Here is a 16735-nt window from a genome sequence, read left to right as displayed (position 1 = left end):
GGAAGGAGGGGGGGGGAGGGGAGAAAGACGAACAATTAAACGCACAAAACGTCTTTTTGTATCCTCTTCCGATATATATATATTTACTCTTTTACTTGTTTCAGTCTTTTGACTGCTGCCATGCTGGAGCACTGTCTTTAGTCGAGCAAATCGACTCCAGGACTTATTCTATCGGCCTCTTTTCCCGAACCGCTAAGTGACGGGGACATAAACACACCAGCAACAGTTGTCAAGCGATGTTGGAGGAACAAACACAGACACACACACATATACAAATATACAATGAGCTTCTTTCAGTTTCCGTCTACCAAATCCACTCACAAGCCTTGTGAGTGGATTTGGTAGACTGAAAGAAGTCCGTCGTATATATGTATATGTGTGTCTGTGTTTGTCCCTCCAGCATCGCTTGACAACCGATACTGGTGTGTTTACGTCCCCGTAACTTAGCGGTTCCGCAAAAGAGACCGATAGAGTAAGTACTAGGTTTACAAAGAATAAGTCCTGGGGTCGATTTGCTCGACAAAAAGCGGTGCACCAGCAGGGCGACAGTCAAATGACTGAAACAAGTAAAAGAGTATATAATATATATGTGTGTGTATATATATATATATATATATATATACACACACACACAAATGTTTTGAATTCTATTTTCACCAAGCCCACAAAATATTCCGTATATATGTTTATAACAAGGAAGAAAATTAAACAAAGAAATTCGCCCTCATTTCTAAATACAAAAGTCTTTGACGAATGATGTAATCGGATCGCAATGGAAACTAATTCTACTGCACAACAGATGTTGGTTTTCTTCCATACTAAAGGAAAACTTCACCAGTTTTAATGAATTTAATTAAGGTTGATCTGAAGATGAACAACAACGGTTAATGACATTCATTAAAATAAGTTAATTACGTGAAGAGATGAGTTCCGTGTTGTTGGTCAGAGAGACCTACTTCGAATTAATAACTTGATAGTTTAGTTACGAAAACGTATTTCTGACAAGATAAACGTAATGTTTGTTAAAATATAATATATAAAATGCCCCTTTGTACTCATTTCTGTGACGATGGGGGATTATTTTCTACAGTTTTTGTAAGAAAAACTTAAGGCCTAGTCTATAACAAAGGCAGACACTGGAAGTTGAGTCGATTCACTGAGGATTGAGAAAATCAACATTCGTCTTTAAAAGCAACGGGACAAACGATTCCGAAACCATAGTTGCTGTTTGGGTCCCAGGTTAGCTCTGACCAAATGGGACTACGGATCAAAGGTACTCCAATCGTGACTATCACATCTTTTTTTCCAGACGTAATGCACATCCGAAAACTACATAACCCAATGCGTCCTTCAATTCTTTTGTAAAAGTATGTGATTTGAAGGAGACCTACTTGGTATTTCTAGCAGGTCAAGCAACTAAGTATAGTCTTTTCTTCTTCGTTGACACGTCCAGGCTAATGATCTTGGGTGGTGCCAAAGATCACCTTTCCATACTAACTAGGTTAACGCGTAGGGTCCAGATGGACTATATGTAATCTAAACCTTTCCCCCCCTTATTTTATTATTGTTTTACGGAATCCCACGTTTTAGGCTATAGAGATTCCGATTCTGAAAAAAAATTTTCAAAAATTTCAATTTCAAAATTTCGATTCCGCCCCCCCCCCCGGGTTTTATATAGATCCACAGGGTAAACCTAACCCTAACACTAGTTTTGTGAGATTTGGCTGTTATTTCTAGCATGTAAATAGCCTGCTTGGTGGTGGTGGTGGTGGGGGAATTGAAATTTTTCAAACGATTTATTTTTAGAATCGGAATCTCCATAGCCTAAAACGTGGGATTCCGTAAAAAAAATTAATAAATAAGGGGGGGGGGGAAGGTTCAGATTACATATAGTCCGTCTCTACCAAAGTATGTATTAGATACACAATTAGATATAATTACCTGGTTCGTTTTCGCACATTGTTGGTTCAGTAGCCGGGGCCCCGGTCGCCATAATTGATAAGATGAAGTTATATTTAAAACAATTCAGGCAGAGGGTCAGCTATGGAGAGGCAGGTTCGTCTCTAGGAATAGTTGTAAGCACTTGTGGTAAAGATTTGCTCGAGTAAGACAGAAACGAAACGGAGGATGACCACAGCATGATCACATCATCAGGTTCAGTATTACCGACGGTGTCTTGTGAAAAGAATCCCTCACGAAATAAATTCCGAGTAGCGAGGTGAAATAACTCCAGCCGAAAACATTCCCGTTCCAAACACGACTATCCCATCTAGTTTCCAGCTACTAAGAATTTATAGTTTCTCCTTTTGAAATAATTTGTCCAACAAACTAAAAAGCATTATCAGGTTGTTTAATACACATTCGAAAATCGGTCTTTCCTAATGCCACCTTAGAATTCACTTTCACCCCAAATTGGGTTCTTGTTATTCGACTCTTACATACACACACACGTTATAAAAGTGTCCTTTAAATGTATTTCTTTTTATCAAAGACGGGGATTTGAAGCTGCTATTTCTAGTAGGTCACGAGATGGTTAAAGAAACGGTGGCCGGTAATAAAGTCACAATTAATATAGGGGATCCTGACAAACAAACAAAAAAAAAAAACCTACGACAGCTCCCTTTCCCGGACAAAATCCCTTTTTTTAAAAAATAAGATAATGTGCTCTTTTATGGGGACAGCGAATGATTTTGAGGGAGATTTGGCTGTTGTCTCTCGCAAGTAGAGCGGCAGCGTTTGAACCTCTACTCCCAACTCCAACGTTGGTTCGTATTTCACGTGGAAAGTACTGGACCAGAACCGGATTAAAATTTTGTAAGTCCTTCCACCCCGTCCTGAGCTATAATCCTACGAGGGACTCAATGATATTTTATATTTTCAACAATTTTTCTCACGAGCTCCTCCAGCTAGCGGAGACCCATGGGTTGCACCCTCTAAAGAAGTCATGGGACTTTCTGAATGGTACGCCTAACGAAAATCCACCTCGAGCTTTTTTAGTAGCGCAATCCACCTCACGGAAAAAATTGCACATACCTGCTCAAAACCCTATACCTTAATCCGGCATTGCATATGACCAATTTATGATCATATCCGGATATGACAAACTTTTAAGACAAGTCATAAGTCACGTTGCACATGCGCAGACGAGAACGGTGTAACATCCGGTTATAAACACGTGTTTATGATTTTGATTCTTCCACGTTATGTCGAAAGAGAAAATTAAGTAAGTTTATTTATTATTCATAAATTGACTTTATTCGATTTCATTCAAAAATCATTTATTCCCAGTACTTTGAAGTTTTCTTGACTGTTATCATCACCTTTCATTTGAAACTTCTATTTTTCTACAATGTCTAAACATAAATATATTTTACTCGACAATCTGCTGTGTATTAATGATCGCCAATAAAGACCATTTCTAATTTCTTCGGGTCCTACTATTCTATGTATATTTCGACATCAAGCTTCGTTATTTCTAGATATATAAATAAATTCTTGATCTGGATCTAAACCCAGAGCCTATATTTTCAACGCTTTTAGCTACTATATCGTAGTCATGCAAATGGATAGATAAACAAGTCGGAAACTATTAGAAACACCTAAAATATAGTTAACAGTGATGAACGTGAAATTACACTTGCTAACATAATGCGACTATCTGGCGATCTTTCGTTTTGAGTACATTTTACGTCATTTTTAATCCACGTGCGTTTGTTTATGTTTCCGTAAAAGGGTTTTAGGGTTAGGGACGGAATTCCATAACCCTAACCCTAAAACCCTTTTACGGAAAGCGACGATCTTGTTCAGAAACATAAACAAACGCACGTGGATTAGAAATGACGTAAAATCTACTCAAAACGAAAGATCGCCCAGGACCGAATTATACGATGTCCTACCTTAGATATTATTTATAAAACAAACTCTAGAGTGGCAAATAGAGCGGTTGTGGCTGTTCAGTCGCAGATTAACCCTGATCAAATAGGCCTACAATCAAAAGCATACTAATGGGGGCGGGTATGTACAGAAAGCCGTCACTCGCGAGCGAATGAAATGGATCGTGCTTTCATTAATTGTTTTAGGTGCTTTTCCCTCATCATTGACCAAGCTAGAACATTCAGGATATCATCCCCTTCATCGTTTAATGTCTATATTCCATACTAGCATGGGTTGGATGGTTTGACAGGATCTCTTGGGCCCAGGGACTGCATCATGCTCCAGTGTTTACCACAGCTGGTTGCCTTTCCTAACACCAAACACTTCATAGTGTGTACTGAGTGCTTTCCTCGTGCCATCAGCACTAGTGATCTCCCTATGTGGTTTGCAAAGACTAAAGAGGACGGGGAGGAGATGGCACAGCACCTTCATAATCTTTGCCTGTTGTCCAAGACCGACATAGAATGAAGATTTTGAGACCCTGTTTTCTTCTAGTTTCAGTAAATCTTTGGAATATGGTCCGTTCTACAGTGCTGGGAAGATTTCTGTAAGTATTTACATTTTTCTGTGACTCTTGTAGAATACATGTTCGACTGAAGAACCTGGTCCAATGCCTCACACCATTCCACTTCACTTCTCTATCACTGCCGATTCTCTTGAGAAAAACATGAACGACACTACATCCACCTTTCCTTTTCTGTACGGCCTTTATTTCATGATTCTTTGGTTTGGAAGTTCGCTTCACAATCAAGTGAATGTGACACCTTAACCCTTTAACTTTCAGATTTATTTTGTCAAATGTGATGCTTATTTATTCATGATGTTTTGAATTATCTCCTAACCTCGAGATTTCGATGACGTGATTATTTATGTTCAAAATGACTAGGTGTGAGATGTCAGATCTGGCCAGTTTGAACATAGAGCAAGTAAAATATTTTGGCCGGATTAAATGCTAAAGGGTTAAGCAAGCCCTGTAAGTAGATTCGGTCGAAGAACACTGAAAGAAGCCTGTTTTGTGTGTACTCTTACTTAGACATCATGTGATGGCTGTAAATGGACAGTATCATCATACAAGCGAGGTTATTTGTTTCCAGTCTTCTGTGAAAAACATGTCTGGCCATGGGGAAATATTAGCTTGCTTGGAAACAGTTGGCAGCAGGAAAACCTGCCTCAATAAATTCTGTCTGACTGATGCAAGCATGGAGAAGCAGATGTTAAAACAATAATGATGATGATGATAATGAATGTGAATACCTTTTTTTTTCCAGGTGACACAAGACCATTTGATATGTATCTACAAAACCCAAGTGAATGTTGTGTCGAAAGACACTGGAAAACTTACTCGAATCATACAACTGGTAAGTGAAATGTTAGTTTACCTTCTTGGAATTGGCTGCCTTCTCTTTATTTCAACTTAAGGATCAGCAGGGTTTTCTCTCTCTTTTTTCTTCTCCTGCCATTATTTTCAAAGTTTCTTTACACATCTACAATTTCCCTTTTGCCTCAGGGGTTCTTCAAAGTTACTTTCAACATTTTCTTTGGAAAATTTTAATAAACATGTACTCTACTCAAAAAAGTATTGAGTGATCCTTCAGTTTAATGTTAAATTTTTATATATAACTTCTCATAAAACCAAACAATAATATGCATATATGTACATGGATATATATATATATATATATATAGGTTATGAGCGACAGTTGTGTCAATTAGACCCATGGGTTTTCAGGTAGTGCTGAGTAAGTGCTATGGATATGTTATGGGTGTTTTGAAAATACCTTTTCTTTGATTGTATATTTATATTTTGTTTTACAGTCTGACGGTCTCAGTGTGACATGCAATCAGGTGACACCCAATGGCCAGGTAAGTTGAATTTAATGCTGTAAAACATGTGCCACACAGGGGGTGGGTTTTATGCTGACCACTATAAATAGTGGCACACTCTAAAACTACTCATTTCTTCATCACTTCCCTTTTGAGACCAACCTACCTGAGACCGCTCCCTGGTTCCATGGTACAAACTTCTTGTTATAAAGTATTCGGAATTTAAATGTTCCACTAAAATTTCTGTTCCAAACAAAGGGATTTTGGGTTGTATACTACAGCTGGATGCCCTTCCTGTTGACAACCCTTGTTTTTCAAGTCAGGGTGTTTTTTTTTACACTGATTTTCACATATTAATGTTTACAAGACACATACATAAGCATCGATGTAATGATGTGAAGAGATGAACTCGCACACAAACTACATCTTCAAAATTGAGTTTCTTTGTGAGATTGTCAACATGTTGACCCTTTAGGATTTAAAGCAGCCAAATCCAGCCCAAATATTTTACCTGTTTTATAGTAGAAATGACCAAGTCCAGCCTCTCACACCTATCCTAAAAAATAAACAATCCCATCATTAAACTATTGAAGTTAAAAGATAATACAGGATCAATTCAAACCAAAATGAACAAATAAGCATTACGTTTGACAGAGTAATCTGGATGCGAAAAAAGGCTAAACTTTATTTCTATTCCTTAGAAACTGGCTGTTGCTGATACACTCCTGCAGATCTCATTGATTGATTTATCATCTGAAGAAACTCATAACTACTCCTGGAGGGTAAGTATGGATTAAACCTTAATAAGACACATGTACCGCTAAAACATTACAGGCCAATGTCTTTTGTCGAGTTTTCATGATAGATTAATAATTACTTGAATGTTTTCTCTGGCCTATGTAGAGTGTTTTTGTTGTTGTTTGCTTTATCTGTTATATTATTGTACTCTAACTTATATGTGTACGGTACCTGGAACTGTGTAACTCCTGGGTTCCAAAATTTGAAATCATTATTATTATTATTATTATTATTATTGTTATTTTCTTTCTCCAGTCGCTCCATTCAAATCATGTCCAAAGTATGAAGTTCAACGAGGGAGGGAACCTGCTTGCCACTGGAGGGATCGACTCTGTTGTTAAAGTATGGGACATTGAACATCGATATTGCACCCACAACTTCAAAAGAAACTCTGGTATTATACGGTAAGGAGTATTTATATGTACTTTAACCAGTCGCATCCTGAACCTTACAGCAATGTGTGTGTGTGTGTGTGTGTGTAGTGCAATATATGGGTTCATAGAATCCTGTGACAATTACACAGAGCTCTTCTAGTGGACCTGGCTAATTTATTATACGCTGAAATTATAACATGATGAAGACTGTGAAATGGCTGTAATCCGATGGATGTTATGTGGTTAAATAAATATACTCATCTCTCATGTCTAGTCACCTTGGGCAAGTGTTTTCTATTACAGCCCTGGGCCAACCAAAGGCTTGCGAGTGGATTTAGTTTGTGGAAACTGGAAAATTGAAAGAATTTTCATATATATATATATATCATCATCCTTATCGTTTAACGTCCGCTTTCCATGCTAGCATGGGTTGGACGATTTGACTGAGGACTGGTGAAACCAGATGGCAACACCAGGCTCCAATCTAATTATATATATATATATATATTTATATATATATGGAGGTGCAGTGTGACAAGGCTGACCCTTTGAATTACAGGCACAACAGAAACAGGAAGTAAGAGTGAGAGAAAGTTGTGGTGAAAGACTACAGCAGGGTTCGCCACCATCCCCTGCCGGAGCCTCGTGGAGCTTTAGGTGTTTTCACTCCTCAATAAACACTCACAACGCCCGGTCTGGGAATCGAAACCGCGATGCTATGACCGTGAGTCCGCTGCCCTAACCGCTGGGCCATTGCGCCTCCACTATAGAAATGTATCTAAAGGAAAACAAATGAAAAAGAATAGCAAAGTCACTGTTGTTGATTTGTATTCATTTATTTTAAGGTGCCTTTTGTTTGTGCCTTGTGGAGAAGAAGTGAATCTTTTATCTGGCTCAGACAATGGAGAGATCTGTTTGTACAACTTACGTAGAAAGTCAGTCATCAAGACATGCAGCCATCACTCAGCTGCAGTTACTGATATGATTCTGACTGAAGACAGCCAGACGATGCTCAGGTAAGTTATTACAACCATTAACTTCCCCTCGGAAACGGTTATTCTTTTGTACATAAACTCTCTGAATGTTCTCTCTTTCACTTGATTCCTAAACTATCAATGTTCTTCAAAGCAAATTAATGAAACAAAACATCTTTAATAAAATGTCTCAGTTCGTAATATGTCTAATTAATAAGTTACAGGTTATATCCTGCTGAGGATTTCCAAAAAGAATGAAACTATGCTATACATGATTACCAACAACTAGTAACGGGTACTTATTTAATCGACCCCAAAAGGATGAAAGGCAGTCAACCTCGGTGGAATTTGAACATAGCGGCAGACGAAATACCGCTAAGCATTTCGCCCAGCATGCTAATGTTTCTGCCAGCTCAGTGCCTTCATTACTATATTTTCTAACCCTTTCCTTGTCTACCTAATTGTCTCTTTATCCATCTAAATGTCATTTTGCCAATAAAGACAAGATGGAATAAACCAAACAGGAGACATGAAAAACAGATAGTCATTGAAGAGGTCACAGAATGCATGGCAAAAGAACTCTGACAAATAAACTAATAATAATAATAATAAAGCTTAAGTGAAGATCAAATAAGTAGTGGTAGTAGTAGTAATATCATCTAAATCTTCCTCTATCCATTGAACCATCTGTTTTGAATTATATTTGATTCTCACTGTTTCTATTGCAGTTCTGGACGTGACAGTATAGTCACAATGTGGGACACGAAAACCTTTACCATCCAGAAGACCATTCCAGTCTTTGAGGTACTCTTCTAGAAAGTTCCTTTTCTTTTACAATACACTGCACTGCAAAAGAAACGCAAGACGAGTTCCCTCAACTTTTCTCACTCAGTCCTTGCCCAGACTATTATGGTTTCACAACACCCATACCCTAAGTTACAGAAGATCTAAACTACTAAGGACCTTCTGAGCACTTGAGGGGCTTCATTTCTTGTCTACCTCTATTACTTATATACTTAATTCATTTATGATAAAAGGGGAATTTGGCTGCTATGTCTATCATGTAGCCTGACACAGAAAGGTTCAATTCGTCTTTTATTACTCATTCCGCTAATCTACTTCAGAAAGGCATAAACACCACACAATCACATTTGTCTCTCCTATATTCATTCATACATCTTGCTTTTCTTTTCTTTCTCTTTTGTAGTCCATAGAATCCTTGGTTTTAGTTGCCAGGCATTTCAAGAAAAAAAAGGGTCCTTGTTTTATAACTGCAGGGTCCAAAGGTAAGGGATCTGTTTGTTTCTTCTCACTTTTTCTCCACAACACTATGTCTTCCTCCCCCTCTGACCTATTTTCTAAAGGTGCTGGGGTTGTCCCATAACGCCGAGAAAGGTGCTGCCAAGGACAAAACTTTCCATAGAGTTCTTCTTTACTAATACCTGCTTGGTAGTTGTGTATTTCATATACCTTTTACCTTTGCTTGTTTCAGTCATTGGATTGCAGCCTTTTTGGGGCACAGCTTTGAAGAGCTTTAGTTGAATGAATCAACCCTTTTTTTTGTTTCCTAAGACAAACATAACAGTTGCATCTTAAACCCTTTAGCATTCACATTTTTCTCTCTAAAGTAATCCTTATTTATTCACATTGTTTTGAATTAATCCTGTATTATCTCTTAGCTTTGAGATTTTCACCAGGTAACTGTTAATTTTTAGAATGGCATTGTAGGATAGGTGCAAGAGGCCAGATTTGGCCAGTTTGAACATAAGACATGTAGAATATTTTGGCCAGTCTAAATGCGAAAGGGTTAAACTCAGAAAATCCTTCACACTGAGAAATACCAGTAATTCTTGGAATGTAAACCAAACTTTATGTATTGATTTGTTAATCTTCTTTCTGCAGGTGTATTGAACGTGTGGGATGCTAACAAAGGTACGACCATCGTTAAACAGGCTGAGAGCAAACACAAGTCTGGCATCATGCAGGCAACTTCCACTGGGATGACTCTTGACCGTGATGAAGATAAGGATGAGGCTGGTGATGATGATGATGGTGGTGGTGGAGGTAGCTGTGGTGAAAGTGTTGTGGTGGTGGACAATGATTGCATCATTTCCTTATACAACCCGACAGATTTGAGTTGTAGAAAACAGGTAAGTATTAAGAGATTTACACCTCTGCCAGTTGCATTATGAAAAGTGTTGAGGTGGAGGATGGGAGGACTGGAAATTACTGAACGTTTTCTTTCATATTTTACCTGTTTCAATCATTGGATTGTGGCCAAGCTGGGGCACCACCTTGAACGGTTTTTAGTCTAAAAAATCAACTCCATTACTTTTTTCCTTTTCTTTTTAATGTCTAGTACTTAAAGTGTTGGTCTCTTTTTGCTAAATGATTATCTCTTAGGGACATAAACAAACCAGCACCAGTTGTCAAGGAGTGAGAGGACAAATGCAAACCCATGCAAACATTTTAGCTTTTGGGTCTACTAAAGCCTTGTGAGTGGATTTGGTAGATTGACTGGCCCTCGTGCCGGTGGCACGTAAAAGTACCTACTACACTCTCGGAGTAGTTGGCGTTAGGAAGGGCATCCAGCTGTAGAAACTCTGCCAGATCAGATTGGAGCCTGGTGTAGGCATCTGGTTCACCAGTCCTCAGTCAAATCGTCCAACCCATGCTAGCATGGAAAGCGGACGTTAAATGATGATGATGAAACTGAAAGAATCCCATTGTGTGTGTGTGCCAGTATATATATATATATATATATATATATATATTACTTATGTGTGTGTGTCTTTGTCTGTCCCCTACTTCAAAGTTTGATACCCATTACTTAGCACAAGCTTATCAAAATATAAGTACTGGGGTCAATTCATTCATCTTAGAGTCCTTCAAAGTGGTGCCCCAGCATGGCCACAGTCTAATGATTGAAACAAGTAAAAGATAAAAAGATAGTCACAATCACTCCATCAAAAAATCTATCATTTATTTTATGTTTTTTTTTTATTAAATGTTTATTCCTCTTTTTTTTTTGGATTTTGTCTTTGCAGTTTTGTGGTTTCTTCGATGATGTTCTTGAGGTGAGATTCTTTGGTTTCAAGGAGGAATTTATGGCTGTCGCTAGTAATTCAGAGAACATTGCTGTTTATAAAATCAGTGATTGGACTTGTCAGGTTTTGCGAGGTCACACAGATATTGTCGTTGGTCTTGACATATGTCCAACAAAACCTCAACTGCTGGCCAGTTGTTCCAAGGTAACACATTCATCTCATTTCTTAAACCCTCTGCTTCCTTCGGAGCGTAGGCCACCACCAACTTTTTTTCCCATACTTCTTGCTTCCACATTGTCTTTTCGGATCCCTACTCTTTCAGCTTTGCCTCAGTATTTTAGGGCATCCTCTCCTCTACCCCTTTTCTGGGTTAATCATATGCTTTCCCTGAGTAAAGGCCTTCCTCTCCCAGATCTTGTTGGTTTGAATGATCATCAATGCTTGCTCTTGACTGCGGCCATGCTGGGGCATCGCCTTTTAGTCGTGGTTGGTTAAGCAAGCTACTTACCACACAGCCACTCCTTTTTTTTCTAGATAAAGGTGTTGGCCCTACATGAACCCATTTTTACCTCTGGGAAGGGGTGGTCCGTATTAGTTTGGCCTCTATCCTTTGACTTGTCCAGCCTGAGAAGCCCTAGCAGTAGCCTGTACTCTGCTGGCACTGCTAGGGGTTCTTGCAAGGACCTTGTGGTGGAATATATTGATTAACCGTCCAACCCATGCCAGCTGGGGAATGAACGTTAAAGGATGAAGATGCGACTCTCGTATAATTTTGCAGCATAAGGGAGATCACTCTTGGTTCTTAAATGATATTTGAATGCTATATGGACATGTAGGCACAGCCATGGTGGTGTCGTTAAGAAGGTTTGCTTACGGACCATGTGCTCTTGGGTTCAATCCCACAGGCCAATGACTGAAGCGAATAAGATAAAAATAAAAGAAAGATTTGTACACTGACGTCTCTTCCACATTTCTCTTTTGTTCTGCAGGACAAAACCATACGTTTATGGCTTCTGACTAAAGACAAGTCAGTTTGCTGTGTTGCCATTGGTTACGGCCATTCCATGTCCGTTGATGCTGTGACTTTTTTCCGGTAAGTTTTATTTTATTTATAAGCACAGAAAATGGACGTTAGATGATGATGACAATAATGAAACCATCTAGGATTGAACCTAGAAAGTTCCCCTCCAAAGTGCAAATCCTGGCAAGGTTGTTTGTAGAAGACTACTAGTTGGCCATGCATGCCAGTCTCCCCTCACCACTGATGTTATCCAAGGGAAATGGAAAGGCTGACAAAGCTTGGCACCAGTGATGTTGAAACACATTTCTAAAGCTTGCTACAATAATAATAATAATATAAATAACGGTTCCAAACTTTGGCACAAGGCCAGCAAATTTCAGTGAAGGGGTTAAGTCATTTACATCAACCCCTATGCTTAACAGGTACTCAGCGGGATTTGAACTCAGAACATAAAAATGCTGCTAAACAGTTTGCCCACTGTCCTAACAACTCTGCCAGCTTGTCGTCTTAATTATCACTGTAATCATAATAATAATAATGTTGATGACAATAAAGTTGTTTTTTTTTTCTTCTTCACAAGGACCTCATCTTCGAAGCTTCTTAGTGTATCAACAGACTGCACAGTGAAAATGTGGAAAATTCCTGCAGAGTTCTCCAAGAAGGAATCAGCAGTAATGAAGGCTAATCAGATGGGAAGTGGTCATTCCAAAACTATTTCCTGTGTTGCTGTGTCGCCAAATGATAATCTCTTTGTAACTGGGTCTGAAGACCACACGGCTAAAGTGAGTAGGATTCCAATCTTTTGGTCACCATATTTCTATTGAAATATGTCTTCTTCATTTGAACTCATTTAATGAATTAAATAACTTTGTCATTATTAACCGTTTTGATACCAATTCGTCTGAGTCGGTCCCTGTTTCTATGATAAAATTTTACTGTTTTAGTCCTTTAGCATTTAAACTGACCATAAGCACTCAATGCATTCTACTTGTTTTATGTTCAAACTGGCCCAATCAGGCATCTCATACCGACCCTGCAATGTCATTCTAAAAATAAACTAATTGCCCATGGCGTAGTGGTTAAGAGCACGGGCTACAAATCTCAAGACTTCCTTTCGATTCCAGGCAGTGACCTGAATAATAATAATAATAATAATAATGACATTGAAAAATACTTCAGGAATGAGAACCCACGTTTGAAATTTCCCCAAGACACCTGATGAAGGCTGGAGGGTATATCAGCTGAAACGTTATGTTATCAACAAACAAGATGAGGACAAATATCCGTCAAATGTAAATAATGTACATAATTCCTCATCTCTTAAATATAAGACTGTATCTGGTTACTTGTTCTTTATATATCTGGGGATTTTATGATGTGTTTTTCCATTTTATTTTTGCAGCTCTGGGACGTGTCATCATTTGAAGTCCTTGGTACTTTCAAGGGACACAAATCGCGCTTAACGTCAGTGGCATTCTCTCCTGTAGACAAGGTAAGGACTTTTAATATCCATAATTAGATGAATAGATTAATTATAGATATGCACAGGTGTGGCTGTGTGGTAAGAAGCTTGTTTCTGAACCACATGGTTCCAGGTTCAGTCCAGGTATTGATACATATATGCAAATATTCTTTTATTTGTTTCAGTCATTTGACTGTGGCCATGCTGGAGCACGACCTTTAGTTGGACAGATCGACTCCAGGACTTATTCTATTAGTGTCTTACCGGGACAAAATCACACCAACATTGGTTGTCAAGCGATGGTGGGGGTGACAAACAGACACACACACATATATATATATATGACAGGCTTCTTTCAGTTTCCATCTACCAAATCCACTCACAAGATTTTGATCAGCCTGAGGCTATAGTAGAAGACACTTGTGCAAGGTGGCATGCAGTGGGACTGAACCCGGAACCATGTGGTTGGTTAAGCAAGCTACTTACCACATAGCCACTCCTGCACCTGTGGATATTTATTTTTTTACTTCACCTTCTGTTAATTTTACTTTTTTTATTTATTCTTCAACAAATTCCATCCACCCAATGCAAGCATGGAAAAGCAGACATTAATAAGGTGTTAGCAATGGGGTGGGGAAATAGAGTTTAATTCTTTGCCTTTGTCTTTGCAGTGTGTTTCCACCGCTTCCCACGATAGAACGGTCAGAGTTTGGAAGATTTCAGACTTCTCCACAGCAATGGTAAGTATCTTCTTCGTTGTAAATAACCAGGTTTGATTTGTTATGCTAAACACTGTCTTGGTTCTATGTTACAACTTGCTGCATGGTGACTGGCTGACCATAGAAACGTGGTTACAGGTACCAACAAGCCACATGTTCGTTGGGTACTTAACAGGAGACAGGTAGCCCCAAAGGTTTCTCCATGTGCTGGCTGATTAGACATTGGCTCTTGCAATATGTTGTTGGCACTCAGTTGCTTACGACGTCGAGGGTTCCAGTTGATCCGATCAATGGTACAGCCTGTTTGTGAAATTAACATGCAAGTGGCTGAGCACTCCACAGACACGTGTACCCTTAACGTAGTTCTCAGGGATATTCAGCGTGACACAGTGTGACAAGGCTAACCCTTTGAATTACAGGCACAACAGAAACAGGAAGTAAGAGTGAGAGAAAGTTGTGGTGGAAGAGTACAGCAGGGTTCACCACCATCCCCTGCCGGAGCCTCGTGGAGCTTTTAGGTGTTTTCGCTCAATAAACACTCACAAAGCCTGGTCTGGGAATCGAAACCGCGAGTCCGCTGCCCTAACCACTGGGCCATTGTGCCTCGCCTCTTGCAATAATACAGTGCAATTCTAATCCCCTGAACCATGACAGGACAACTGGAGGTGGAGGTGGTGGTTCTGTGGTGCTTCTCCAGCAAGTATCTCTCTCTCGTCTGCTAGTGCCGTCAGCATAACGGATAACGAGCCTTCTTCAAACATCCTAATTGCTTTCCTCATAGCACCACTCTGGCCAACTTCCATCACTGCCATGTTGTTCCACAATGTACGACACCACGTGAATACAGACATATTTGTACATGAGGAACAAAGTGAATTATAACAGCGATAATCCTTTCCACTAAAGGCACAAAGCCTGAGGAGAGGGGACTAGTTGACTTACATCAACTCCAGCCTTTCTCTGCTACTTAATTTATCAACCCCAAAAATGATGAAAGGCAAAGTCGACCTCAACAGGATTTGAACTCAGAATGTAGCAACAGACAAAAATAAGCATTACGTCCAGCGTGCTAACAATTCTGCCAGCTTGCTGCCTTAAATTGTGATAATAATAATAATAATAATCCTTTCTATTAAAGGCACAAGCCCTGAAATTTGAGGGGAGGGGACTAGTTGATTACATCAACTCCAATGTTTCACTAGTACTTAATTTATCGACCCCAAGAGGATGAAAGGTGAAGTTGGCCTCGGCAGAATTTGAACTCAGAACATAACAAGCAAAATACCACTAAACATTTCGTCCAGTGTGCTAACAATTCTGCCAGCTCACTGCCTTAGATAATAATAATACTATAATGTTTTGGTGCGTGACTTTTTGCCCACGACTAAACACACACACCACATTCTCTGAGATTCTATGCTATTTTCAGGTACTTAACCATGAGATGCCTGTTATGAAGGTTCTGTTTTTGAACAACGGACGCCACGTTATCACCGGGTGAGTCTAAATACATCTACTATTCTTTCCTTTCTTCGTCTCCTGTTCATAGAACTCTGTGTGTCCGTGTGTCCTCAGTGGTTTGACTATTCAGTTCACACTTATAAAGTCGTGTCTGATTCCTCGTGGAATTGCACCTGCGATTCAAAGGGCCAGCCCTGTCACATTCCGTATGTCGTGCTGAATCTCCCGGAGAACTACACTTAGGGTACGCATGTCTGAGGAGTACTCAGCCACTTGGATGTTAATTTCACAAGCAGGCTGTTCCGTTGATCGGATCAACTAGAACACTTGTCATTGTAACCAACGAACTCCTAGTTTTATACATGTGCCCATGGTCTCCTTTAAATTGGGGTCTAATTTGTGACAACAGCTTTTAATTATTTTATTTGAACTGTTGCAACCATATATGATTATAACCTCTGTGTAATCGCTGGATTATTGGATATTGTTATACATCGCTGGTCACAATGCGCTTCCTTGCATTGTTATAGCTTTCAGATGGTGCCCCCCTGCTGGCTAGGCATGCAGGCCAACATTCCCCCTGGACAGAACCCCAGACCATTGTAAAGCAACCCGTTTACAGCTGAGTAAACTGAAGCAACATAAAATGAAGTGTTTTGCTCAAAAGCACAACACACTACTGGTCTGGGAATTGAAACCACAATCTTGCAATCATCAGTGAAACACCTTCACCACTAGGCCATGTACCTTATGTATATAACCTTTTTCTTTTTTCCAACTAGCTACTTTTTTGTTGTCACTCCGTCGCTTACGACGTCGAGGGTTCCAGTTGATCCGTTCAACGGAACAGCCTGCTCGTGAAATTAACGTGCAAGTGGCTGAGCACTCCACAGACACGTGTACCCTTAACGTAGTTCTCGGGGATATTCAGCGTGACAAGGCTGACCCTTTTGAATTACAGGCACAACAGAAACAGGAAGTAAGAGTGAGAGAAAGTTGTGGTGGAAGAGTACAGCAGGGTTCGCCACCATCTCCTGCCAGAGCCTCGTGGAACTTCAGGTGTTTTCGCTCAATAAACACTCACAACGCCCGGTCTGGGAATCGAAAGCGCGATCCTATGAC

General features: G+C 39.5%; 2 protein-coding genes across 2 annotated transcripts in view; one reads left to right on the top strand and one right to left on the bottom strand.

The window, feature by feature from the left end:
- LOC106882767 (tRNA-dihydrouridine(16/17) synthase [NAD(P)(+)]-like) overlaps positions 1 to 3046 on the bottom strand; it is a 14977-nt gene extending 11931 nt beyond the window's left edge. The window contains exon 1 of the mRNA XM_014933549.2: positions 1942 to 3046. Within this exon, the coding sequence (XP_014789035.1) occupies positions 1942 to 1993 (52 nt within the window). The 5' untranslated portion in view covers positions 1994 to 3046. The remainder of the gene's footprint in view (positions 1 to 1941) is intronic.
- Positions 3047 to 3136: 90 nt separating this feature from the next.
- On the top strand, positions 3137 to 15708 carry LOC106882758 (transducin beta-like protein 3). Its single transcript, XM_014933537.2, has 16 exons — positions 3137 to 3223; positions 4429 to 4480; positions 5202 to 5291; positions 5749 to 5796; positions 6459 to 6539; positions 6811 to 6959; positions 7775 to 7945; positions 8632 to 8707; positions 9111 to 9189; positions 9806 to 10053; positions 10951 to 11154; positions 11940 to 12043; positions 12552 to 12753; positions 13374 to 13463; positions 14105 to 14173; positions 15582 to 15708. Exons 1-16 carry the CDS (start codon positions 3204 to 3206, stop codon positions 15651 to 15653), a joined length of 1755 nt encoding a protein of 584 aa, XP_014789023.1. The 5' UTR covers positions 3137 to 3203; the 3' UTR covers positions 15654 to 15708.
- The last annotated feature ends 1027 nt before the right edge of the window (positions 15709 to 16735 follow it).

Source organism: Octopus bimaculoides, chromosome 27 (assembly GCF_001194135.2).
Source record: "Octopus bimaculoides isolate UCB-OBI-ISO-001 chromosome 27, ASM119413v2, whole genome shotgun sequence".
NCBI classification, from domain to species: Eukaryota; Metazoa; Mollusca; class Cephalopoda; order Octopoda; family Octopodidae; genus Octopus; species Octopus bimaculoides.
Note: the sequence above shows the minus strand (reverse complement) of the source record. Positions and strands in the feature narration are given on the sequence as shown.